At 36.1% G+C, this 26511-nt stretch overlaps 1 protein-coding gene across 2 annotated transcripts in view; it reads right to left on the bottom strand.

The window, feature by feature from the left end:
- ABCB1 (ATP binding cassette subfamily B member 1) overlaps positions 1–26511 on the bottom strand; it is a 224043-nt gene that overhangs the window by 43939 nt on the left and 153593 nt on the right. For both annotated transcript variants that reach the window (XM_023226643.2, XM_023226641.2), the window contains 9 exons: positions 25247–25438; positions 24530–24701; positions 12346–12470; positions 5461–5632; positions 2417–2530; positions 2158–2268; positions 1852–1977; positions 1532–1735; positions 1029–1199 (listed from right to left, as the gene is read on the bottom strand). In XM_023226643.2, coding sequence (XP_023082411.2) covers positions 1029–1199; positions 1532–1735; positions 1852–1977; positions 2158–2268; positions 2417–2530; positions 5461–5632; positions 12346–12470; positions 24530–24701; positions 25247–25438 — 1387 coding nt within the window. The remainder of the gene's footprint in view (positions 1–1028; positions 1200–1531; positions 1736–1851; positions 1978–2157; positions 2269–2416; positions 2531–5460; positions 5633–12345; positions 12471–24529; positions 24702–25246; positions 25439–26511) is intronic.

Genomic DNA, 26511 nt, shown 5'->3' with positions numbered 1-26511 from the left:
GGAAGGAAGGAAGGAAGGAAGGAAGGAAGGAAGGAAGGAAGGAAGGAAGGAAGGAAGGAAGGAAGGAAGGAAAAAGAAAAACACAGAGGTGAAATCACAGATTAAGCAAAATGAGGGTGGAAAAAGTAGCCACAATCCCATCTGCCTCTATTTTGGTCCACAGAATGTTTAGTAAACTGCTTTTCTTCCGCCCTCAAAAATTTATTAAGCACATTGACAGGATGTTTAAAAGAACATTCAAGAGTTGTTTTATTAGAGACAGGGAGAGTTGAAACAAATATGAATTCATCTTTGAAATCTACTGTGACATCTCAACTTGGAACTCCTTTGGTTATAAGGTCTCACTCTCCACATTCTCGGTCCTCACAGAATTATCTCCATTACTATCACATGCTGGAGATCAAATGCACAGTGCCTGGCACAGGGCAAACACTCAAATGCTATTTGGTGAATGAGTCATATGGACTCCAGAATCGCAGGACAGTCAAACTCTGTTGATAGTCAATAACGTGCCATGGCTTAGGTAGGTTTTCAGTATCGTAGGCTCTCTGCCCCTCTCCTGGAAATAAGAGGTTTCTTATTTCCCATAGAGTCTTCAAGTGGCATTCAATGTCTTGAAAATTATGTGTGAACCTTCAGGTTGTATTTTTCTCTTCCTGGCAATATTACAAACTCTCAAAACCTACATAACAGGGTTATCCACATAGTCAAGTTTTGAAGATCACAATGAAGATGAATTTTCACTTGTATCTATATTTCTATGTTTTAATTTAAAAGATTAGCAAGTGTCTTTAGATGAAAATTTATTCATCATCACTTAAAATAAGATCAGAGAAATAAGTATAAATTGAACAATAAAACAAATAGAGAAAGATTTCAAAGAGGCCTAATGCTTTTATTTTAATATCTGAAGGAATCACTTAGAAGCTATCAGAAATTTCATTTTCTAAGACCAATATTAACAAGAATTAATAGTAGAATATTCTTACGCTTATAAATCAGGTTGGTTTGAACTAAGCCTCACTGACCTTATCCAGAGCCACCTGAACCACTGCTTCACTTTCTGTGTCCAAGGCTGACGTGGCCTCGTCCAGCAGGAGGATCTTGGGGTTGCGAACCAGGGCACGTGCAATGGCGATCCTCTGCTTCTGCCCACCACTCAGCTGGGCCCCTCTCTCTCCAACCAGGGTGTCAAATTTCTACCACAGAAAACCCAGGATGATTTAGCATAAGGACAAGCTATCTCGGCTCATATTTTAAATTGGTAAGGAATCCCATACACAACCCAAGTCTCACAGGTAATACAGGTCCAGTTCTTTAAATCTTATTTAGCACAATAACCAACCTCAGTTTTTAAAAATGTGTCTACGACCAGTTGATACTGCTAGAACTTTCAAATCTGAGGTAATCTTATTTTCCCTTCTTAGGATTTCTCTTCCTCCGATTTATAGTGGTTTCCTAACTTCCTACGTAGTAGGCCTGCATTTTATTTTTTGCACCTCTAGAAAGGCAAAGGGCAAGGACAACTTACATGAGGCAGTTTCATGATAAAGTCATAGGCATTGGCTTCCTTGACAGCTTTCTCAATCTCATCCATGGTGACATCTTCACGACCATAGCGAATGTTTTCAGCTATCGTGGTGGCAAACAATACAGGTTCCTGACTCACCACACCGATGATTTCCCGTAGAAACCTTACGTTTATGGTCCTAATATCCTGTCCATCAACACTGACCTGGAATAAAAAGTAAGTGTGACTTTCATACATTTGTAGTTGAAAGGGTAACATCAGAAAGATGTGCAATGTGATCCTGATCACCGCAGGATCTAGCTCAGCATGGGTCATCTCACCATGCCCTCTGTGGGGTCATAAAGCCTCTGCATCAGCTGGACCGTTGTGCTCTTCCCACAGCCGCTGTTTCCAACCAGGGCCACTGTCTGCCCACTCTGCACCTTCAGGTTCAGGCCCTTCAAGATCTACCAGGACGAGTGAGAAAAAAAACTTCAAGGCAATTCACAGACACAGGGTATAGGAACTGACTGTTCAATACTAGGTTTAAATATACATGCACTTTTTAAAAAAATAATCTCTACAAGAAAACATCAGAAACTCGTCATTCAATAGTTTAATTGTTGATTAATCATTTATCACTGTACCTTAACTTCTTTTCGAGATGGGTAACTGAAGTGAACATTTCTGAATTCCAAATTTCCCTTAATATTATCTGGTTTGTGCCCACTCTTCGAATAGCTGTCAATACTTGGCTTCTAAACAGAACCAAATTGTAAGAGATTACTAGGTTACAATAACTACTTTTAGTGATATTTTGTGGAAAGCTGGATAAAGTGACAAAGAAATTGACTCTTAACTGGACAATCTTTTAGACAGATGGGTAAATGGCCAACTCAGACTTACATTATCAATTATCTTGAAGATTTCATAAGCTGCTCCTCTTGCATTTGCAAATGCTTCAATGCTTGGAGATGCCTGTCCAACACTAAAAGCCCCAATTAACACAGAAAAGAACACCTGAGGAATGTGAAGAAAAAACATCAGACTACTTAGATAGTGATAGCAATTTTTTTTTCATACTTCTGTCTTTTTCTAACATAGGTAATTAAAATTTAAAATGGCAAGGCAACATATAAATATTAGGTGTTAAAAATATTTCAATAGTTTGAAACTAACAGTACATTTAATTCCTTTTTTTCATTTTTTTTCTTTTTTAAGAGACAGGGTCTCACTGTGTCACCCAGGATGGAGTGCAGTGGTACAATCAGAGCTCATTATAACCTCTACCTCCTGGGCTCAAGCAATCCTCCTGCCTCAGTTTCCCAAGTAGCTAGGACTACAAGCATGCATCATCAAATCTGAGAAATTTTTTTTATTTTTTCTAGAGACAGGGTCTCGCTATGTGTCCCAGGCTGGTCTCCTGGCCTCAAGCAATCCTTCTGCTTCAGCCTCCAAAAGTGCTGGGATTACGGGCATGGGCCACCATGCCTAGCCAAGAGTAAATTTCAAATGTGTCACCTCAAAAAGTGTCAAGTGAGGTGATGGATATGTTAATTAGCTTGATCTGATCACTCCACATTTTGTGTGTATGTGTGTGTATATATAAGCATCACATTGTACTCCATAAGTGTAATGCAATTATGATTTGTCAATTAAAAAATAGCAAAAAAACTTTTTTTTTAAATTTTAAGACAAGGTCTTGTTTTGTTGCCTAGGCTGCAGTGCAGTGGTGCAATCTTGGCTCACTGCAACTTCAACCTCTTGGGTTCAGACAACCCTCCCATCCCAGTCTGTAGCTGGGACTACAGACAAGTGCCACCATATCTGGCTAATTAAAAAAAAAAATTATAGAGATGAGATCTCACTATGTTGCCCACACTAAAAATATTTTAGAAGTTTAAATACTTTTCAATTTAGAATGCAGAATTAGTCTTACTTGCTCAATAAAACAATGATTTAAATTTTATAGGGCTAGAATATTATAATAGGATTTTTTTTATTTTTTCAATGTCTAAGATTTTTTAATTTAGATCATCAGCAAGGCAAAGTGGAAATAAACACTATTAGAGGAGTCAGAAGACCCAGTTCTGAATCCTAAATTAGTACTAACTAGTTATATGTTGTTAGGCCATTCTCTTAGAATCTTTGGCTTCAACTTCTTCATTTGCAAAAACAGGCAAGATTCTATCTGTTCCCCCTACCCAGCAATCACAGAGATGTTGTATCATGATAAAACAGGGTATATGAATGCTTTTTGTTAATTATAAAGCACACACACCTAAGGCATTGATACTTTATCAGGTTGTCTCTTTTGCAACAAGGCTTTAGGCCTTTCTGTCTCTTTAGGCCTTTTTGTTTGTTTGTTTGTTTTGTGCAAATCAGTTTCTTATTGGTAAAGACTTAACTGTGTTTCTCTTTGGGGTTGATGAAAATTAATGTCATTATTCATTTTTTCTAAATCACATGGAATTATATTGCTCAATAATTTACACAGAAGGAACTTTGCTAAGTGATTCTATATTCATTATCTCAATTAGTCCTCAAAACAACACTGAAAGTTAGGGCTCATTCCTGTCATGTCACTTGGCAGAAGAGGTAGCAGAGGCTTGAAAAGTTTAGCTGGCTGCCCCAAATCATACAGCTAAAAAGTGACACAGCTGCCATTTGAATCAAGTTGGTCCGATACCAAACCCCACACTCCCTATTCTGGATGCCTCCAGTTTGTGAGGTATATTCATGCCCAGAGAACACTGGATTTAAACTGCTTATCTCAATCACAGTTAAACGGAAAACATCTGTTATGACAACCAAGGATCACTCACAGCATCACTATACTAAAAAAAAAAAAAAAACTTTGTGGGAAAAGCCATTCCTGACTGAGCAAAGTTGGATAAGGCAAATTTGAAAACATTAAAGAAGCAATTATTGCATCCATATTACAAATCTGGCTCCTGAAAAAGGCGATTGTTTTAAGGGATTCTACAAAATATCATCTCTCACTATCTCAATCTATTTCTGCTTGGCCTATGAAAAGGGAACTAAGTGACTCTTCTAACAGTGTATTTTATTAGATCCAGATACGAATTGAGTTTGGTTTGCAAATTATTTCATTATCTTTTTTTTTTTTTTTTTTTTTTTTTTGAGACGGAGTCTCGCTCTGTCCCCCAGGCTGGAGTGCAGTGGCCGGATCTCAGCTCACTGCAAGCTCCACCTCCCGGGTTCACGCCATTCTCCTACCTCAGCCTCGTGGAGTAGCTGCGACTACAGGCGCCGGCTACCTCGCCCGGCTAGTTTTTGTATTTTTTTAGTAGAGACGGGGTTTCACCGTGTTAGCCAGGATGGTCTCGATCTCCTGACCTTGTGATCCGCCCGTCTCGGCCTCCCAAAGTGCTGGGATTACAGGCTTGAGCCACCGCGCCCGGCCTCATTATGTTTAAAATAAAAGAGGGTAACATTAAATGGCAAGACTTCTGTGCTTGCACAAAGGCCTATAATGTAGAAAACTTCCAAACAATCTTTTAGGAAGAGGAACAACTTCCATAATTTGTGAGGTGGATTAGCTGCCATTCGAAATAATTTGAAAAGAAGTCAAAATGTGTATTTTGCCATTTTTGGGAATAGTAAATCAGAAAATAAAAGTGAAGTGTTTAGCATCAAGTTTGGCACAAATAATCTCAACAAATAAAAGTTCATGCTACTGAGATTGCTAAGATTAATATTATTTAGGCTACAGGATAAATTGTGCAATATAGCTGCAAAAACAAACAAACAAGCAAAAAACTGGTTGTCGGATGCATCCAATTTTTTTCCACTTTTTAACCTAGTAGTGCATGTGTCTGTAGTATTCAATAGTTGTTCAAAATATGTTCTTCTAAAGTCAAGCCAACATTACTGGATTTCATTGGTATTTTATAATAATGGCTCATTTCTCAATATAAACCACTTACAGTGAGTACTTGTCCAATAGAATATTCCCCTGAGAGGACCAAGGTGGTCCCATACCAGAAGGCCAGAGCATAAGATGCATAGATAAGCAGGAAAGCAGCACCTATAGAAATATTGGCTGTAATAGCTTTCTTTATACCAATTCTTTTAGCTTCTTCTAAATTTTTGTTGTACCTGGGAAAAAAACAAAAATGATCACATATACTCACACATTTTATGAAAACATGTCAATATAGCATGATAGTTACAGAGTGGCTAGGATGTGCTCAGTCCTGGTGATATACATGTACTTTGTCCTGCTGCTCATACATTGACCCTATATAGTAGTACTGTTTTACTCCCTTTTTGCAGAAGAAGAAACTGAAATTTACAGAGATTAACTTATTTGTCGGGGAGCCTTCTAAAATTTCCTACTCTGGCTTTAGCAATAGCAAAATAAGTGAAGCAATATTTAGCAAACTTCTAGAACTTATATTGTTTCATACACAAAACAAAGTAGAAGCCACGGAAAAACCTGTGTCTTCCCTTCAAAATCTGCATGCCTCTTTAATTAAGTAATAAAATGGAGAGATAATGTTAGAAAGTTCTTAAAAAAAAGAAGGGACAGTCATTTAAATCTCTGAACATTAAGAAAGTTTGGAGACAGTTTGCTCTCTGTCCTGCCTTCCTCTAGGACTGTTGGAATGACCAACTGAGAGGTTACATGTGTGAGAGCATTTTGAGAATTCTGAATTGCCATGTAATACTTTTTACTTTTAAAAAACTGTACAATTTATCTTATTTCTGTAGACATTTATTTTAAAAATCACTGAGCTACAAAAATTATTTGGCTTACAGGTATATAAAAGTACATAATTATTCATCAGCATTCCCTCTCTTCCTTCTCCTTTCTACATATTGACTACTTGTCCTTCCCTCTGTTAATGCTCCCAACACTTGTCATGCCATAGCTGCCTGCTGCTGAACTAACAGGCTCTGACCTGGTGGCTTGGGCCATCCAGGGCTTCTGGCTAACTCAGTGACTGAGAAAAATTAAATTCTTAGCATATCTATAGCCCTGGACCCATTCATAGCAAAAGATCTACCCTACATTAACCAAACCTGGAGAACAACCATTAATACTTCTTAGAGCAAATATAGGAAACTATACAAAAGGAGCAAAAACGAGCAAATGAAAAACATCGAAAAACAATGTTGGAATCACTGACAGATTTTATTTCTCCAGTTCTAATGACCTAAAGGTTATTCCCAACTGTAATTCAAATATTTTTTAAAGCCTCAGAGAGTGGTCAATTTTTGACGTCAAAGCTAAAGGAGATGATGTCTGTAACTTGATCTTCATTTGAAAGGAACAGAGAAGACTACTCTGTTTAAGAAGATAGCTGTGGAGATAAGCTAATGGAGCCCAGAGTTAAAGGAAAACAAGGAATTTTGCAAATATAGAACGAAGGTAAAAGGATTAGTGAAACAGGACAGATTGCCTTAGATCTGTCTGTATTTTCTTAATCACAACTCCCTGCAGAACCTAGAGCATTAACTTGGATAGAGGAGGAGCTAATAATTGTTGAAATTAATGAACTTACTTCCATATAAAAGTCATACTTTAAGGTCTTTGATCCATAAAATTCACAACTATATAAATATTATATAGTATTATATTAATTTCCTTTGGAGAACTTGTTCCATTAGTATGTACAGCAGAGTTCAAGCACTGTTCCAGATATGAACATGTATTGTTTCTTGCTTTCATGACTACTTTAACTAGGTACATAGGTACATTACAGAGTTACAAAAGCATGCCAAGTGAAATTTACATCACTACTGTGTTCACTAAAGATGAAATTTAGGCAGAACTTCATAGTGACAACATATCAACACATCATCAGTTTCTACTCCCCAAAATGAAAATCCTCAACTTGCCAGTAATCATCTGAACAGAAAAATTATTTCTGAGAAACATTTCAATGATTTATATACACACATGCACACACACATAACACAGAGACATATATATATATCTCACTTTATGAGTTGGTCTGAGGTGAATGCTACCACTGGGCACAACTTACATAAGAGTACATTCAGGGAAATTTAATATATATGTACTACACTGTTATCTCCTTTATTTCAGTTCTCGCTTACCGAGACTAATGTAGAAACCAGTCTGACGTTGTCCTATGCAGCCAGAGGAAACATTTGCACAGAAGCACAAGGAGGAAAATCATTTACACATCAGAAAGGAGAAATAAAGGAAAGAAGGGGGTAAAGGGAAACAAGACATAAACAATACTCCTTTTCCATAAGCTAGCTCTTTGTTGTTTTTCATTACAAATGCCATATATAAAACCAGATATTAAAATCATCCATTCATCGAAAGCTTTAGTATAGAAATGATCATGAAAGTAGGAGTGACTAAAAGAGACTAAAGTTATATAACAAAACCATTGGTATATAGGAAATATGACTCATCTTAAATATTATAAAAATATTTATCAATAATGCAAGTAACTACTTATGAGAGTAAGGAACAATTTTGATTAAGCAAACAGAAATGAATACTAATAGATAAATATATTTTCAAGACACATAAAAGAGAGAAAAATATTTTTAAATGAAAAAGAACAAAACTATTCTATACAATTGAATGGAATTTATTTTAACTTCTGGTTAAATTTCCATTCAAAGACAGCCAGCTTCCCTCCTGCACTGATAATTTGAAGAGAAAGCCAGATTAAGACCTGGATTACTTTATGTAGAAGCAGAGAAGGGAAGGAGAACAGGAATGAAAACTGATTACGTTTGGTCTAAGAAGAGTCATCAATTCTACTTCCAAATTATATTCCAAATCTAGGTACCTGTCACCCCTCTCCTGCCTCTGATCCAGACCAGGGAGATGCTCTGGCCTGGACCACTCTGCCAGTCTCTCCACTGGTCTCCCTGCTTCTACTCTTTGACTTCTCACATCCATTCATGAGACCCATTACAGGCAAAAAACAATCTGAAAACATAATGTGGATGTCATTCCTCTATTTAACACCCTCAACCACTCCCTTGTGCCCTTGGAATACAATCCCAACTCTTCATTATGGCCCGCCATCCCCACATTCTGGCCCCTGCCCACCCCAATCTCCCCTCACTCAACTGAGCTTCAGTCATGCAAGCCTTATGATGTTTCCTAGAACATACTACAGTCTTGGCCACCCCAGGAAATTTGGAAGACACTTCTTCCAACCCATCCCATCTCTCTCCCCACCATGGCATGCTTTTTCTCATCCCTCAGGTCCCAGCTGAGATGAAACTTCCTCAGAGACGCCTGCCCCAACCACCATATTTAAAGTTAACTTGCCCTCCCCATCATCATCATTACTCACTTTGATTCTTTCAGATCACATTTTTAAATCAATATTTTTAATTTTTTCTTTGACAATTCCTTATATTTATTCCTCCTTTCTCTATTCCTTCCATTTTTATCCATCTTATTATTTTGACTGAAGATCATACAATATCCTCTGTTTCTGATTCACAGCTGAAAACCTAGAGCCCTAGCTTTGTTTAGACCTTTATAAAATAAAAAGGAAAAGAAAAGGAAAACCTAGAACTTAGCACAGTGCCTGGCATGTTGTAGGTGCTGAATCAACTTGTCTAATAAATAAACTTTTAAGAAATGGCCAACCTGGCAAGGACATCAGACCATCAGTTTGTAATCTTATGTCAGTCAGGTCTGAGTATGAATTCACACTACCAGTGTGGTCCAAAAACAGCTAGACACAGAATTTAATGTAAGGTGGTCTCAGGTTAGCAGTGCCCTTGGTAAATCACAGAAGCAAACACAAATCCTGCCTGAAAGAATTGGACTTCAACCCAGATCCATAGCAAATGTAAGATGGCACTGAATGGTAGGTTTATTTCAATTTCAGAGATGATGGATTCATTCTGAATGGATGAAATACTGTATATTTTCTAATTGTTCATTCCTGATTTACAGGAATGCCATTTATTCTGAATAATGATAGGTACCCAGAGATCTTATTGTATTTTGTTAGCTTATAAAATCTACTGGAATTTCTGTGTAGACAATCTTATCGTCTGCGAATAATGACAGTTTTCTTCCTGTTTTCCAATCCTTATTGCTTTTCTTTTTTTGTTTTCTTTTTTTCATTCTTACTCTTATTTGTTCTATTGGTCTTATTATCTAGTACTAGTACAACAGTACATAGAAATGATACTATCAAACACACTTGCCTCATTCATTTTTTTCTTATTTTTTAAATTGACAGACAAAATTGTACATATTTATTTCATTCATTATTTTAAGTGTTAAAATGTTTTTAATGTTTCACCACTAAATGTTTCCTGTGGGTCTCTAATAATTAAGAAGGTTGTTTCTTATTCCTAGTTTTATGAGTTTTTGTCATGAATCACATACAATTAATGCTTTTCCCCGTATATTAAAACAAATTTTTTTCTTTTAATCTATTAATATGGTTAATTATATTAACAGATTTCCTAAAGTTAAAACTATCTTTGCAATCGTAGGACAAAGCCAGCATGTTCAGGATATTTTCAATTTGGTATTTTTCACATGGATTTATTTAGCTAGTAATTTATTTATTTATAATTTCTGTACCTATGTTTTAGGTGAAACTGTCCTTTAGTTTTCCTTTCTCATATTATACCTGCCTGGTTGTAGTATCAAAGTTACACTAGCCCCATAAAATGAACTCACAACTTTTTTTCCATTTTCTACAACAATTTATGTAAGATAGGGTTATCTCTTTCTTGAAGTTGTGGTAGAACTTTCCTACAAAATTATCCAGACTTGTGATTTCTACTTGCGGGAGAGAAGTAGTGGAAAATGGAGATTTTTAACTTTGAATTCAATTCTTTTAATGATTATGGGTTTACTCAGATTTTCTTCTTCTTACATGAGGATTTTAACCTACATTTTTCTAGCATATTGTCTATATCTTGAGGGTTTTAAAATTTACTGGTATAAAGCTGTAATTTAAAAATAGATTTTTAAATCTGTTACAAGTTTTCCCTATTCATTCTTTTTTTGTTCCTGATTAAACATACAAAGATAGTTATTTATAAGTCTTTTTAAAGAATTCGTTTACGGATTTGTCAATCTTCTACTCTTTTGCCTTTATTTTCTATTAAATTAATTTTTGCTCTTACCCTTATTATTTCCTTGTAATATTTTATTGTTCTCTCTCTAACTTCTTGATTTAGATGTTTAGTTCTTTAATTTTCAATAATTTTGTATTTCTTCTACCAGATACTCTGGTATCACTGGATTGGGACTCATTTTTAATGTGAAATCCTCAGCTTTGGAGAGAGATTGTTTCCTAGTCCACAGAGCAGTATAAATTCAGGCCCCAATTGCAGATAGCAGCCAGGCCTGAGAATCTAACTTCTATGGGGAGATGTTCTCCCCCAGCTGAGAACTAGGAAGAAGCTGTTAAGTTTTGTCTGTCTTCCAACGCTGTTGGGCTGTTGGGCATATTATTTTTCTGGTCCACCTTTTCTCTGAGGAAAACTGGAAAAAATTCCAAACTCGAAACTTCATTATGTCTCTGCTCAAATAGCAGCTAATCAAAAAATATTTTTCTGAATAACTTATCTAAATAGTATCCTCATGATTCTCTTATTTTATTTCCCCAAATAATATTTACCCCAACTGGTGTATTACCTATTTGATTATTTGTGGTTGTTTGTAACCTTACCCACCCCCATTAGAATTTAAGCTCCATGAGAGCCAGGGCTTTATTTCATTGAATATTTGCTCAGTCATTAAGCAGGACTCCTCATTTTATTAGTCAGACATATTTTAAATCAAAAGCAAAGACTTTAGCAAAAATCAAAATGGAACATAGATACTGCTTTCCTTTGAACTATGGCACTTAACCATTATAAATTATTCTCAGAGGACTATCTTTATATGTGTGAATATACCATATGAACAAGAGTACTCCAAACACATATGCACAGTTAAAAAAAATTATGCAGTGAATACTCATGTAAGTACACCTGAGATCAAGAAACAGAACACTGCCAGAACCACAGAATCCCCTGCTGTGTGTTTGGCTCTCCTCACACAACTTCTCATCTTCCCCAGAGCTAACCACTATTCTGATTTCTGAAAATTCCCTCGGTTTTCTTTATGGCTGTACCACACAATGTATAACCTCCTTAACCAATATAGTTTACTTTTTCACACTTTCAAATACATATATATTCATAAGATTGAAATGTTATAGCATCAGAATATTATAATTTATATTCAATTTTAAATAAAATCTGTTGCTGCTTAGAAATCAGTAATCTGATTTATATTATAAATTTCAATAAATTACCATCTGTGCTCTCAGAAATCTAATAAAAGGGAAGAGTTGCAAGCATCATACTAAACAACATATAATATAAAAGATTTTGAACTTTCGTACACATAAGTGCTTTTTGGTTATATTTTTATCTTCCAAATCATGTAGCATATGTCAACTGAGTAGGGGCCTGGGCAGAAAGGAAAATGAACCACAGATTAAAATGTCCCCATAGATCTTACACAAAATACTCAGTCAATCTTAGAGAATCACTAATTAACTTGATAGAGGAAAAAAAATCAGAGGTAGAAAATACATTTCAGCCTTAGGAAACTATTTTCATGTTATTGCCCATCTAGAAACTCTTTGAATTAGCAGATAAAAGAAAAGTACAATTAGAATCGCAACTTTTCCAAAATATTAGTTATGCTGTAATATATCCATTAAGCTATTTCAGAAAACATATATATGGGAGAAAATGCTTATAATTAACGCTATCAATCTCAAGGGCATATGAGAAGACAGAATTTAACATATCTATCCATTTAAAAAAGAAACTCAAACCTTTCAAGTTCTTTCTTTTGTCCTCCAAATGCAATCACAGTTCTAATTGCTGCCAAGACCTCTTCAGCTACTGCTCCAGCTTTTGCATAAGCTAAGAGTTCTTTATCAGTAAATGAAGACAGTATCTGTTTAAAAATACAATTTTGGATCATGAAAAAAACACGTTAATTTTATCTTTTGTAAAGTAAAAATAAATGTATACATAAGTGCTGCCTATACATTAATGTATGTGTAGGACAAAATCTGTCTTTTACTTGCCTTTGGTTATCATGTTCTATTTTTTAGTATCTATATTCACTTTGTAAGCTGCCCCAAATTCTTTTTGGACCGAGATAGTATATAATAAAATATATTAATTGAAAATTTTCTTTTCCCCTTGAAAACCTCATAGATCCTCATTTAAAGAAATATAACTAGAACTTTTAGAAGGTGATAAATTTCAGAAAAGAAAGTCTATACTACATTGTAATTATAAACAAATATAGAAAACAGACATTATATCAAGAAAATATGGCATGCGTTCAACACAGTAATTGCTAATGGTTCTCTGGTTCAGAAGTGTCAAGGTGGGAGGCCAGAAGAATTCAGAGAACCAAGTACATATGGTGACTGACTTCAAGAAGGTCCACGCTAAAGAGTTTCCTCTGTTGGTGCTCTTGGGCAAAGCAATACATTCAGCCACCCAGGGAGGTCTTTGTTTTGTGGATACTCTTTGATCCTTCTGTTTGCTTCCTGACCATTTATTCTGTGGATGGAACAGTAGTGGATACTTTATATACACAGAAGCTCATTAATTCTTCTCAATTGCATAGTGAAGTGGCTATTATTTCCCCCACTTTACATATGAGGATATGGAAGCGTGAAAAAGTTAAATAATTTTCTAAGTGTAATATCCAGGATTCAAGCCTGAGTCCATAAGGTTTCATAGTCTGAATTAACAGCCACTGTAGGAAACCTCTCAATGAAACCAGCCACTGACTCATGAACTTATGTCCCAGAGGGTCCTATTATGGAAAGCTGGATCAATTGCAATGGGAAAAGGACTAAGGTTATTGCACCTAGAATGCTGAAGTGGTCAACTACCTAAATAAAGATTATCCATTACAGGCCAGGTGTGGTGACTGACACCTGTAATCCCAACATTTTAGGATGCCAAAGACGAAGAATTGCTTGAACCCAGGAATTCTAGACCAGACTGGGCAACATGGTAAGACCCTGCCTCTACAAAAAGTTTAAAAATTAGCTAGGTGTAGTGGCACATGCCTATTGTCTCAGCTACTCAGGAGGCTGAGGTGGGAGGATCGTTTGAGCCTAGGAGGTCGAGGCTGCAGTGAGCAGTGGTTGTGCCACTGCAGTCCAGCCTGGGCAACAGAGTGAGACCCTGTCCTCCCCACCCCTCCCCCAAAATTGCACAAAACCAATTTATTTTAAAAATTCTGATTAAATAGAATTATATTCTTTCAATGAAAAATTCACAGGCACTTGTGGACTCATTTATGTAAGCAACATTGGTCTACCCCTTCTTCGCATAAGAAGCTCAAAGTTTTTTGGGTTTTAACAGTGGATTTCTCCCTTTCCTGTGTGTGAAAGTAAAAGGAGCTATGACAGCTAGAGGAATGAGTGGATGAAGGCAAATGAACGTTGATTAGTTATGTTCTAAGTGCAGACATTGTGCTGCACATTACCTAAACTCTTCAGTACCCAAAATAATATTCCATTGATTCACTAGACATTCCTGACTTCTCAAAGCAATCTTCCTGGGGCTGTACCACCGTATTTGCAGAACCATTCATGGTAGGAGGTCTGAGATAGGGTGGCCAGCACCATCCCTGAACAAACATCTGCAGAATAGAGGAGGCTCATACAACATGCTTTAGGAATGTTTTTCTGCTCCTTCTGAAACCTCATGGTGCCACAACAATTGCCCACAATGGAGACAACCAATGATAGGAAGATCACTTCAAAGTGATACTTCAAAGAAATACTTTAAATTTAGGAGTTTTTTAAAATGTTATTTTAATTTATTGTTAATATATCAAATACCACAATGAATTCTACAAATCTAGCTCTCTTTTCCTTCTATGACTTTCCATCGTTATAAGCAGACAAAAGGATGGTAGAACCTTCATTAAGTGTTGTGTTTTTGAACAGATCATGTCTGTGAAGAGGAAAAAAAAAACAAACAACAACAAAAAAAAAACAAAGGCCCTTTAACCTATCCTATTATCATGGATATGAAAAGGCCAGGTGTGATGACTCACACCTATAGTCTGATAGTCCCAGCACTTTGGGGTGCCAAGTGACAGGATCACTTGAGGCCAAGAATTCAAGACCAGCCTGGGCAACACATGGAGACCCCATCTCTACAAAAAAATTAAAAACTAGCTGGACATAGTGGTATGCGACATAGTCATGATGCAGAACAATTCAGTCACAAGGATCCCTCAGGCTACCTTTTACAACCACAGCTGCCCCTATCCCTACCACTTGCTTCTCCTCCTGTTCCCCATCACTTTTACTTCCTAGCAACCACTAATTTGTTGTCATCTTTATAATTCTGCCATCTCAAGAATGTTATATAAATGGAACCATGTGGTATAGAACCTTTTGGAATTGGTTTTTTCCACACAGCATAATTCTCTAGAGATTCATCCGGATTGTTGCATGTATCAATAGCACTTTCCTTTTCACCATTGGTTAGAATTCCATGGTATGGAAGAACTAGTTTGTTTAACCATTTATTTACCTGTTGAAAGAGATCTGGACTGTTTCCAATTTGGGGCTATGATGAAAAAAGCTGCTATAATCTTTTGTATACAAGTTTTTATGTAAACATAATCTTTTTCTCTCAGAAAAATGCCCACAAGTGCAGTTGCTGGATTGTATGGCAATTGTATGTTTAGTTTTATAAGAAACTGGAAAACTATTTTCCAGAGTGGCTGTACCATTTTACACTCCCATCTGCAATCTATGAGTGATCCAGTTTCTCTGCATTCTCTCCAGCATTTACGTCTCACCGTTTTTCATTTTAGCCATTCTGATAAATGCATTGTGATACCTCATTGGGTTTTAATTTAAATTTCATTGATGGCCAATGGTGCTGAACCATTTTTCATGTGCTTACTTGACATCTGTGTATCCTCTTTCCCGAAATGTCTGTCCTTATATTGAGTTTTGAGTCTTATTTATATATTCTAGATAATAGTTCTTTGCCAGGTATGTGGTTTGCATATACTTATTTCTCTGTGTGTAGCTTGCCTTTTCATTCTATTAATATGGGCTTTACAGAGTAAATTTTTTTTATTTTTATGAAGTATAATTTATCAATTTTTACTTTTAATGATTATGCTTTTGGTGTAAAGTCTAAGAACTCTGCCCAGGCATAGATTCCAAAGATTTCTTCCTTTTTTTTCCCTAAAAGTGTTATAGCTTTACATTTTACGTTTAAGTCCATGATCCATTTTGAGTTAATTTTTATATAAAGTGTCAGGTTTAGGTTGAGCTTCTTCCTCTTCCTTCCCCTGCCTCCTCCTCCTCCTCCTCCTCTTTGTTCTTCCTTTTTCCTTCTTCTTCCTTCTCTGTCTCCTTCTTCTCTTTCTCTTCCTTCTTCTCCTTTTCTTTTTCTTCTTCTCTGGCACTATTTGTCAGACAGGATGTCCTTCCTCCATTCAATTACTTTTGCACCTTTGTCAAAAAAACAGCTAGACATATTTGCAGAGGTCTATTTCCAAGTTTTCTGTTCTGTTTCATTGATCTATGCATCTATCCTCTAGCAATACCACAGCTTGATTCTTGTAGTTATACAGGAAGTCTTTATATGTGGTAGGTTTACTCCTCTCACTTTCATTATTCTCTGTGAAGACTGTTTTTGCTATTCTAGGACCTGTGTCTTTCCATATCAATTTTTAGAATAATGTTGCTTGTCTATGTCTACAAAAGGCCTTACTAGTATTTTTATAGGAATTGCCTTAGATTTACAGATCAGTGTGGAAAGACCTGACATGTTTATGTGGAGTCTTCTAATTCATGAAGATGCCATGTCTCTTTATTTAGTCTTTGCCTTCTCTAATCTGCATTTAATAATTTTCTGCATACAAATCCTGTATATGTTTTGCTAAGTGTTTATCAAAGTGTTTAATTTTATTTTGAATGACTATAAATGGTATTATATTTTAGATTTTGGCTTCTGCATTTATTTGTGGTATGTAAAAATTCAATGGATCTGGTATCTTGTGACTTTTCCAAACTCAGCTAGGAGAATTTTTATAGATTCCTTGGGATTTTCCACATACAAAATCATGTTGTCAATAAATAGATATGCTTTTCTTTCTTTCTTTCCAATCTATATGCCTTTCATTTCTTTTTCTTGCCTTACTGCAATGGTTAGAAGTTTCAGTGTTTTGATTAAAAAGAGTGGTAAGAGTTAATTTGTTTTATTCCTGATCTTAGAGGAAAGCAGTCTTTCACCATTAATCATGATATCAGACAAAGGGTTTTTGTAGATGATCTTTATAGAGTTGAGGTAACATTCCTCTATTCTTAACTTGCTGAGAACTGTTATTATCAGTGGGTGTTAGATATTCTCAAATGTTTCTTCTATGTCAATCTATATGATCATATGGTTTTTCTTCTTTGGCTTGTTTGTGTGGTAAATGATGTGAAAAATGATCAATTTTCAAATACTGAGCCAGCATTTTACAGTTGAAATGAGTCCCACTTGGCCATGATGTTTAATCCACCTTGCATTATTTTTTGTATATGGTGATAGGTAAAGGTACAGATTCATTCTTGCACCTATGGATAGCCAGTTTTTCCAGCAACATTTATTTAATAGTCTTTTCCTCATTGCTTATTTATGTAAGCTTTGTCAAAGATCAGATGGTTGTAGGTGTGTGGCTTTATTTCTGGATTCTCTATTGTGTTTCATTCGTCTATATGTCTCTTTTTGTACTGGTACCACGCTATTTCAGTTACTACAGTTTTGTAATATAGTTTGAAACTGGGTAATGTGATGCCTCTAGCTTCATTCTTTTTCTTTAGGATTGCTTTGGTTATTCAGTCTCTATTTTGGTTCCATATGAATTTTAGAATAGTTTTTTCTAATTATGTAAAAAATTACATTGGTAGTTTCAGAGGAATAGTGTTGAATCTGTAGATTCCTTTGGGCAGTATGGCCATTTTAATGCTATTAATTATTCCCATCCATGAGCGTAGAATATTTTTTCTATTTGTGTCATCTATGATTTCCTTAAGCAGTATTTTGTAGTTCTCCTTGTAGAGATCTTTCATCTCCTTAGCTACAGGTATCCTTAGGTATTTTATTTTGTATGTATATTTCATTTTGTGTTGTGGCTATTGTACCTGGGACTGCATTCCTTATTTGGCTCTCAGCTTGAATGCCAGTGGTGTACAGACATGTTATTGATTTTTGTATATTAATTTTGTATCCTGAAACTTCACTGAATTTTTTTTATCAGTTCTAGGAGCCTTTGGATGAGTTTTTACGGTTTTGTAGGTATAGAAGTATATAATCAGTGAAGAGATATAGTTTGACTTCTTCTTTTCCTATGTGGATGCCTTTTACTTCTTTCTCTTGCCTGGTTGCTCTGGCTAGGTCCTCCAGTACTATGTTGAATAGGTGAGAGTGGGCATCCTTGTCTTCTTCCAGCTCTCAACAGGAATGCTTCCAGTTTTTGACCATTCAGAATGATGCTGGATGTAGGTTTGCCATAGATGGTCTTACTAAATTTTGAGTTACGTTCCTTCAATGCCTAGTTTGTTGAGGGTTTTTTAATATGAAGGGATATTAGATTTTACAGAAAGCATTTTCTGCATCTACTGAGATGATCTTTTTTTGTTTTTAATTCTGTTTATTTAATAAATCATATTTATTAATTTGCATATGTTGAATCAACTTTGCATCCTAGGAATGAAGTCTACTTGATCGTGGTGAATTAACTTTTTGCTGTGCTGATGGATTTGGTTTGCTAGTATTCGTTGTTGAGGACTTTTGCATCTATGTTCATCAGGGATATTGGCCTGTACTGTTTTTTTTTTTTTTTTTTTTCATTGTTTCTTTGCCAGATTTTGGTATCAGGATGATGTTGGCTTTGTAAAATGAGTTAGGGAACAGTCTCTCCTAGTTGATATTTTGGAAGAGTTTCAGAAGTATTGACACCAGCTCTTTTTGTGTGACTGGAAGAACTCAGCTATGAATCCATTTGGACAGGTGCTTTTTCTGATTGGTAGGTTTTTAATTACTGATTCAATTTCAGAGCTTGTTATTGCTCCATTCAGGGTTTCAATGTCTTCCTGACTGAATCTTGGGAAGTTATGTGTTTGGAGAAATTTATCCATTTCCTCTAGATTTTCTAGTTTGTATGCATAAACGTGTTTATAATAGTCTTTGAGGATCTTTTGTATTTCTGAGATCAGTTCAAATGTCATCTTTTTATTTCTTATTGTGCTTATGTTGATCTTCTCTTTTTTCTTTGTTAATCTACTTAGTAGTCTATCAATCTTGTTTATCCTTTCAAAGAACGAACTTTTAGGTTCATTAATCCTTTGTATGAATTTTTGCATAGCAATTTCATTCATTTCTACTTGATTTTAGTTATTTCTATTCTGCTATCTTTGCGGTTAGTTTTTTCTTATTTTTCTAGTTCCTCTAGGTGCAACATTAGATTGTTAATTTCAGATCTTTCTTGATGTAGACATTTAGCACTACAAACTTTCCTCTTAACATGGCTTTTACTGCATATTATAGATTTTGATTCATCGTGTCTATTTTCATTGAATTTTTTGATATCTGTCTTAATTTTGTTGTTTATGCAAAAATCATTTAGGAGCAAGTTGTTTAATTTCCACATAATTTTTTGGTTTTAAGAAATCTTCTTGGTATTAGTTTCTATTTTTTTCCAGTATGGTCAGAAAATATGCTTAGTATGATTTAGATTTTTTTGAATTTATTGAGACTTACTTTATGGCCGAGCATGTGGTCAATCTTAGAGCATGTTCCATGTATAGATGAGAAGAATGTATACTCTGTAGTTGTTGGGTGGAGTATTCTGTAGATGTCTATTAGGTAGGCGCAACTGGTCAAGTGTTGACTTTAAGTCCAGAATTTCTTAGTTAGTTTTCTGCCATGATGATCTGTCTAATGCTCTCAGAAGGGGTGTTGAAGTTCCCCCCCATTATTGTGTGGCGGTCTCAAGTCTTTCCACAGGTCTAGAAGTACTTGTCGCATAAATCTTGATGCTCCAACATCAGGTGCATATATATTTAGAATAGTTAAGTCTTATTGTTGAGTTGAACCCTTTATCATTATGTAATGCTCTTCTTTGCCTTTTTAAACTCTTGCTGGTTTAAAGTCTATTTTAACTGATATAAGGATAGCAATCCCTGCTTGTTTTCCATTTGCATGACAGATCTTTCTCTAACCCTTTACCGTGAACCTGTGGGTGTCATTACATGTGAGAAGAGTCTCTTGAAGAATTATACGTGAGAAGAGTCTCTTGAAGACAGCAGGCAGTTGAGTTTTGTTTATTTCAATTCAACTTGCCACTATGTGCCTTTTAAGTGGGTTGTTTAGATAATTTACATTCAAGGTTAATATTGATATGTGAAGTTTTAATCCGATCATGTTTTTAGCTAGCTGCTTTGTAGACTTGATTGTGAACTTGCTTTATAGAGTCTTTGGAGCATGTACGTAAGTATGTTTTTCTGATAGCAGGTATTTTTCTTTTGTTTCTATGTTTAGAATCTCTAGACTTAAGAATCTCTTGTAAGGCTGGTCTAGTGGTAGTGAATTCCACTAGCATTTGCTTGTCTGAAAAAGATTTTATTTCTCCTTTGCTTATGAAGCTTAGTTTAGTGGGAAATGAAATTCTTGGTTGGAATTTCTTTCCTTTAAGAAGGCTGACCATAGGACTCTCATCTCGTCTTGCTTGCAAGCTTTCTGCTGAGAAGTCTGCTGTTAGCCTGATGGGGTTTCCATTGTAAGTGACCCTTTTCTCTAGCTGCCTTTAAGGTTTTTTCTTTCCTGTTGACCTTGGAAAATTTGATGAATGTGTGTCTTGGGAATGGTCGCAAGTAACCTATTTGAGATTAGCTCAGCTTCTTGGATCTGAAGTATTGCTTTTCATCATCAAATATGGGACATTTTCAGTTATTATTTCTTCAAATATTCCTTCAGCTTCACTCTCATTTTCCTCTACTTTTGGTACTGTGATGACACAAATGTGGGACTTTTTGTTATCGTCCCTCAGGTCCTTGGAGTTCTTTTTTTATTATTTTATTTGTTTCAGAATGGGTGAATTCTATTGCTCTAACCTCCAGGTTCACTAATTCTATGCTGCCATTTCCAACTGCTTAGGTTAAGTCCATCTAGCATGACTCTTATTTCTGTTGTTGTATATCTCTGTTCTCAAATTTCACTGTTCTTTTTAATAAATTCTATTACATTGAGGATTTTTTTTCTATTGTTTCAAAAGAATTCGTATTCGATTAGTAAAGAATTTTTATGATGGCTGTTTAAAAATCATCGTCAGATAATTCCAGCACCTGATTTATCTCAGTGTTGATGTCAGGTAATTGTTGTTAGTTTGTTTGTTTGTGTGCTAATTTTCCTCATTCAAGTTGTGATTTTCTTGACTCTTGGTATGACAGGCAACTTTCTATTGTAACCTGGACATTCTGACTATTTTGTTAGGAGACTCTGTCTCCTATTTAAATATGCCTTACTGTAGTGTTAAGAGGTAAATTTATAGCACTAAATGCCCACAACAAAAAGTTAGAAAGACCTCGTTGATAACCTAATATCACAACTAAAATAACTGGAGAACCAAGAGCAAACAAATCCCAAGGCTAGCAGAAGACAAGAAATAACCAAAATCAGAGCTGAACCAAAGGAGACTGGGACAAGAAAAACCATCAAAAGATCAACGAATCCAGGAGCTGGTGTTTTTACAAAATTAATAAAATGGACAGACCAGTAGTTAGACTAATAAAAAAGACAAGAGAGGAGATTCAAATAAACACAATCAGAAATGACAAGGAGGATGTTACCACTGACCCCACAGAAATACAAACCACCATCAGAGAACATTATGAACACCTCTGTGCACAAAAACTAGAAAATCTAGAATAAACGGATAAATTACTGGACACATACATCCTCCCAAGACTGAACCAGGAAGAAATAGAATCCCTGAACAGACCAACAAAGAGTTCTGAAATTGAGGCAGTAATAAATAGCTTACCACCCCCCAAAAAAGTCCAGGACCAGATGAATTCATGGCTGAATTCTGCCAAATGTAAAAGAAGAGCTGATACCATTCCTACTGAAAATGTTCCAAAAAATTGAGGAGGACGGACTCCCCTCTGACCCATTCTATGAGGCCAGCATAATCCTGATACCAAAGCCTGGCGAGATACAACAACAAAAAACTTTGCCAATATCCTTGATGAGCATTGATACAAAAATCTTCAACAAAATCCTGGCAAACTGAATTCAGCAGCACATCAAAAAGCTTATCCACCATGATCAAGTAAGCTTTGTCCTCAGGATGCAAGGTTGGTTCAACAGATGCAAATCAGTAAATGTGATTCACCACATAAACAGAAACTAAAGACAAAAAGCACACACTTATCTCAATAGATGCAAAAAATGCTTTCAATAAAATGCAACATCCACTCATGATCAAAACTCTCAACAAACAAGATATTAAAGGAACACACCTCAAAATAATAAAAGCCAATGACAAACTTATAGCTAACATTATACTGAATGGGCAAAAGCTGGAATCATTCCCCTTGAAAACTGGCACAAGACAAGGATGGAATCAACCTAAATGCCCATCAATAATAGACTGGATAAAAAATATATATATATATACATATATATATATGGTACATAGACACCATGGAATACTATGCAGCCATAAAAAAGAATGAGATCGTGTCCTTGGCAGGGACATGGATGGAGCTGAAGGCCATTATCCTGAGCAAACTAACTCAGGAACAGAAAACTAAATACTGCATGTTCTCACTTATAAGTGGGAGCTAAATGATGAGAACACATGGATACATAGTGGGGAACAATACACACTGGGGCCTATTAGAGGGTGGAGAGTGGAAGGAAGGAAACAGTCAGTAAAAATAACTAATGGGTACTAGGGTTAGTACTTGGGTGATGAAATAATCTGTAATAACAAGCCCCCATGACACAAGTTTCCTATGTAACAAACCTGCACTTGTACCTCTGAACTTAAAATAAAAGTTTTAAAAAGTTAAAATAAAATAAACCTGCTTTACTCTAGCAGGCAGTTGCTCTATTTAAGTTTAGCATGATAGTATTGACCTACTTTTGTGAGATGTGGTTCCAGGAGTGGTTTAATATTCAGAGTGTTTGTAGTATTATTTTGGTTGGCTTGATTTATGTGACACTTCTGGGGCTCCCACTGGCCCCTGCTTCTGCTGCTTGAGTGGGTGAAAGTGGTTTTTCAAGATCAGACTGCCAGATCGAGGAAGAGTGTGGTGGTTTCCCGTACCAATGCCCTCTAGTGCCCTAGTGTCTCTGGGCGCTGGGAAGACAGTCTTGGGCACAAAGTACAAAAGAGGCTTCCTGGGCCAGGTCACTTGCTGTGACTGGGTCCCTTTCTGCTATGTCTGTCTGCTTCTGTGTCTCTAGGTTTGAGGGTAGAGCCTCAGGCTCACAGACACAAAGAGGCTTCCCAGACCCAGAGTGAACCAGATTTCTTTTTTAATATGATTGACGTCCAAAGAATTTAAGAAATTTGTTTGAAATCATACCAAAATTGTAATGCTGCGTGGGGATTAAAGCTTGGGTCTCTAGCAGCCAGCCTGGGGCTCCTTTTACTAAATAAATAACATGTGAAGCAATGCATAATTAATCATTAAAAGACTGACTCATGGTCTGTTTTTAATCTTAACTTAAAACAGACATCAATACGTTTTAAGTAGTTTTTCAGTAAATACTGATGTGAAGAGTTTGCCACCTAACTTGCTTAACATTCTAGTATACAGAAAAATCAATTGACAACAAGCTTTTGCCAGATATTTTAGTTAACTGATAATCCCCAGAAACATTATTTGAACTCTATGTTACTCTAAGCAAAAAATTAACACAGACCTCAGAACTTCAGTTTCTTTCTCTGTAAAATGAGATAATACCTACACTTCAGAAAGAAAACACAGGTATTTGCCTGACAATAAATGCTCAATAAATGATAATTATTCTTTGCAGAAACAAAATAATATCCATTATACAAGGTTAAAATTTCTAAAGTTTCTTAATACTTACAGCCTGACTTATTTTGTGTGATGCTTGGCTTTGGTGGTCCATTCATTACTTTTGCTACATGAATTTATATTGCCTTCTCTAAGTTGTGCTGAACTCCACAAAAATTACAAATTACCGGGCCAATTTCTCTACTGAAAATACACTCATATAAAATCAGTTTAAAATTCACACTATGTTCACCTTGAAATGGAAAATAAGTTTTAAAAGATCACTGGAAACGTGTGCTGAGGTAGAGAGGGCCACTTCTACCTCTCCGCCTTCATGACAGGAGAAAGAGCTGAAGGCTAAGGATTTATACGCATCCTTAGGGACTAGAAAGTATCTATTTTCTTAAATTATTTTATAACCAAAAATTTAACTATGCATGAATGCTGACCAAACTGTAAAATCAATTTAAAAATTAAACAAAAATCTAGAAAGCCAAAAACATTAAAGTAAAAAGAAATGTTAATTGAATGGGACATCTGTTGCTCACTAAACTTGAGTCGTTACTTGCTATGTGAATAGGGCATCATCCACTAGAGAGCATGGTTCTTTGGAGCTCAGCAAGTTTTTTTGTTTGTTTGTTTGTTTTGTTTTTGTTTGTTTGTTTTCTCACAAAAGCAGAAGATAGATATGAGAGCTACATTCTTCTTTCTCATCTTTTCCCCAAATAATCACATGGCCAAGAGCAGCATGGAGTCTTGGCAGGGGTAGTACTCAGTGAGGCTGGATATGCTTATCCAGCTGATTTTGAACAGAAAATGTAAAAGTAACAAGTACAGAATCAGAGTCATCATGTAGTAAAAAGACCTTTCCATAGGGTGAGAGCAGGAAGCGGGAAGGTACAGTTCAAAATCTGGATTCACAGGCTTCACCTACCTTTGCCCAGACAGCAGCTGACAGTCCAAGAACAGGACTGATGGCCAAAATCACAAGGGTTAGCTTCCAACCACGTGTAAATCCTACTATAAACCCAGTGAAAAATGTTGCCATTGACTGAAAGAACATTCCAATTTTGTCACCAATTCCTTCATTAATCTTGGAGACATCACTAAAAGAACAGATAGTATTAGAAATAAATAAATGTCAGAATTGTAAACAACAACTTTTCTTCTGAAGCCTATTTTGAGTGTAGGGTAGTTTATAGCTAGAGCATTTTGCGCCTATGCTTTGTTTTATTTAGCAGGGTATAAGTTTCTATTAGGAAATTTGTCATTAACAACAAAAATCCATAGACACATGGCTCCAGGAAATGGACATCGTGTACATAAGAAGTATTCAAACTAGGAATTTCAAATTGCTCAGAAATTTCCTCAGAAAGTATCTTGTTTTGCTCTACTGCACATTCTCAGAGGATTTCTTCATTCTGGCAAAGTCCAGTCCTTCATTCAATGCTAGTCATGCAGGTGCCCTTATGCCCATCAAGGCACTAGGAACAAAAGGATGCACACGACATCGTTGCTGCTTAGAAGGAATTTTGTCTCATAAGTACCTTTGAGTGGTACACTAACATCTCCTAACAGATGTGATGACATCTATTTCATTTTACTAAGAATAAGAACCACATCCAAGTTCAACATAAAACTAAATACTTACTCTGTAAGCCGGGTGTTAAGCTCCCCAACATCTTGCACATCAAACCAGCCTATCTCCTGTCGCATTATAGCATGAAAAAACTGTTTTCTAATTTTGTGTACTTGTCTTCCAGCTGCCAGGCACCAAAATGAAACCTGAATGTAAGCAGCAACCAGCACTCCAGCACCAATTCCACTGTAATAATAGGCATACCTGAAAAACAAGAACACTGCACATGCTCTCTGTTTCCTAATCAATGTACCTTTTCCAAAGAGACCCCTCATTCCTATTTTTTCACTTATTTGGGCATCTAGCCATCCTTAACAAATAAGAAGCGGCTGTAACAAGCAGAGTTATAGTCACCATCCAACTACATCTGCACCACTATGGCGAAATGGTTAAGAATGGTTTCTGCTTTGGCTCAAATCCCAGCTCTTCACTTCACTGCTATGTAATCTTAGGCAAGTTATTCAACTTTTCTAAGCCTCAGGTTTCTAATTAGTAAAACAGAGATAAAAATACTCATGCACGAAATATACTTGGACCAGTGCCCAGCACATAGTAAGCACTCAGAGAATGCCAGTTACTGTGAAAGATGGTGTGGTGTATTGGGGAATCATAGCATCAGGTAAGACCCACCACTGTAATATTGTCTACTTTTATTACATTAGCATCAGTTGATGAGTGCACTGGGTTGGTCTCTGTACACTGGAGATGAAAAGAAGTGACAGAACTTGTCAGAAAGTGAGATCAAGAAATGGAAATAATCCCTTGGCCTTTTGGGCTAGGGATTATCCCTTATGCTATTAATCTAGTATTTTAGATGCCAAGAGACAACTGAAAATGTTAAAACGTAGTTTTATTTCATTTGCCCAACTGGCCATCGTGAGTTATCCTAAAATGCTTAACAAATCAAATAGTGGCCTTTCCAATTTAAATTCTAGTACTAAAAAACAGGAGCATTGTCTTAAAAACAGACCCTTGATCAATCTAGAAATTCTGAATTAATGTTTCCTTGCTCTGAGTGTTCATATTTAAAAAAGCAAACAGGCTGGGCATGGTGGCTCACGCCTGTAATCCCAGCACTTTGGGAGGCTGAGGCAGACAGATCACAAGGTCAGGAGTTTGAGACCAGCTTGGCCAATATGGTGAAGTCCTGTCTCTACAGAAAATACAAAAAAAATTAGCCGAGCATGGTGGCATGTGACTGTAGTCCCAGCTACTTGGGAGGCTGAAGCAGAAGAATCGCTTGAGCCTGGGAGGCAGAGGTTGCTGTGAGCTGAGAT

This window comes from Piliocolobus tephrosceles, chromosome 8 (genome assembly GCF_002776525.5).
Source record: "Piliocolobus tephrosceles isolate RC106 chromosome 8, ASM277652v3, whole genome shotgun sequence".
Classification (NCBI taxonomy): domain Eukaryota; kingdom Metazoa; phylum Chordata; class Mammalia; order Primates; family Cercopithecidae; genus Piliocolobus; species Piliocolobus tephrosceles.
This window is presented reverse-complemented; position numbering and strand designations above follow the sequence as displayed.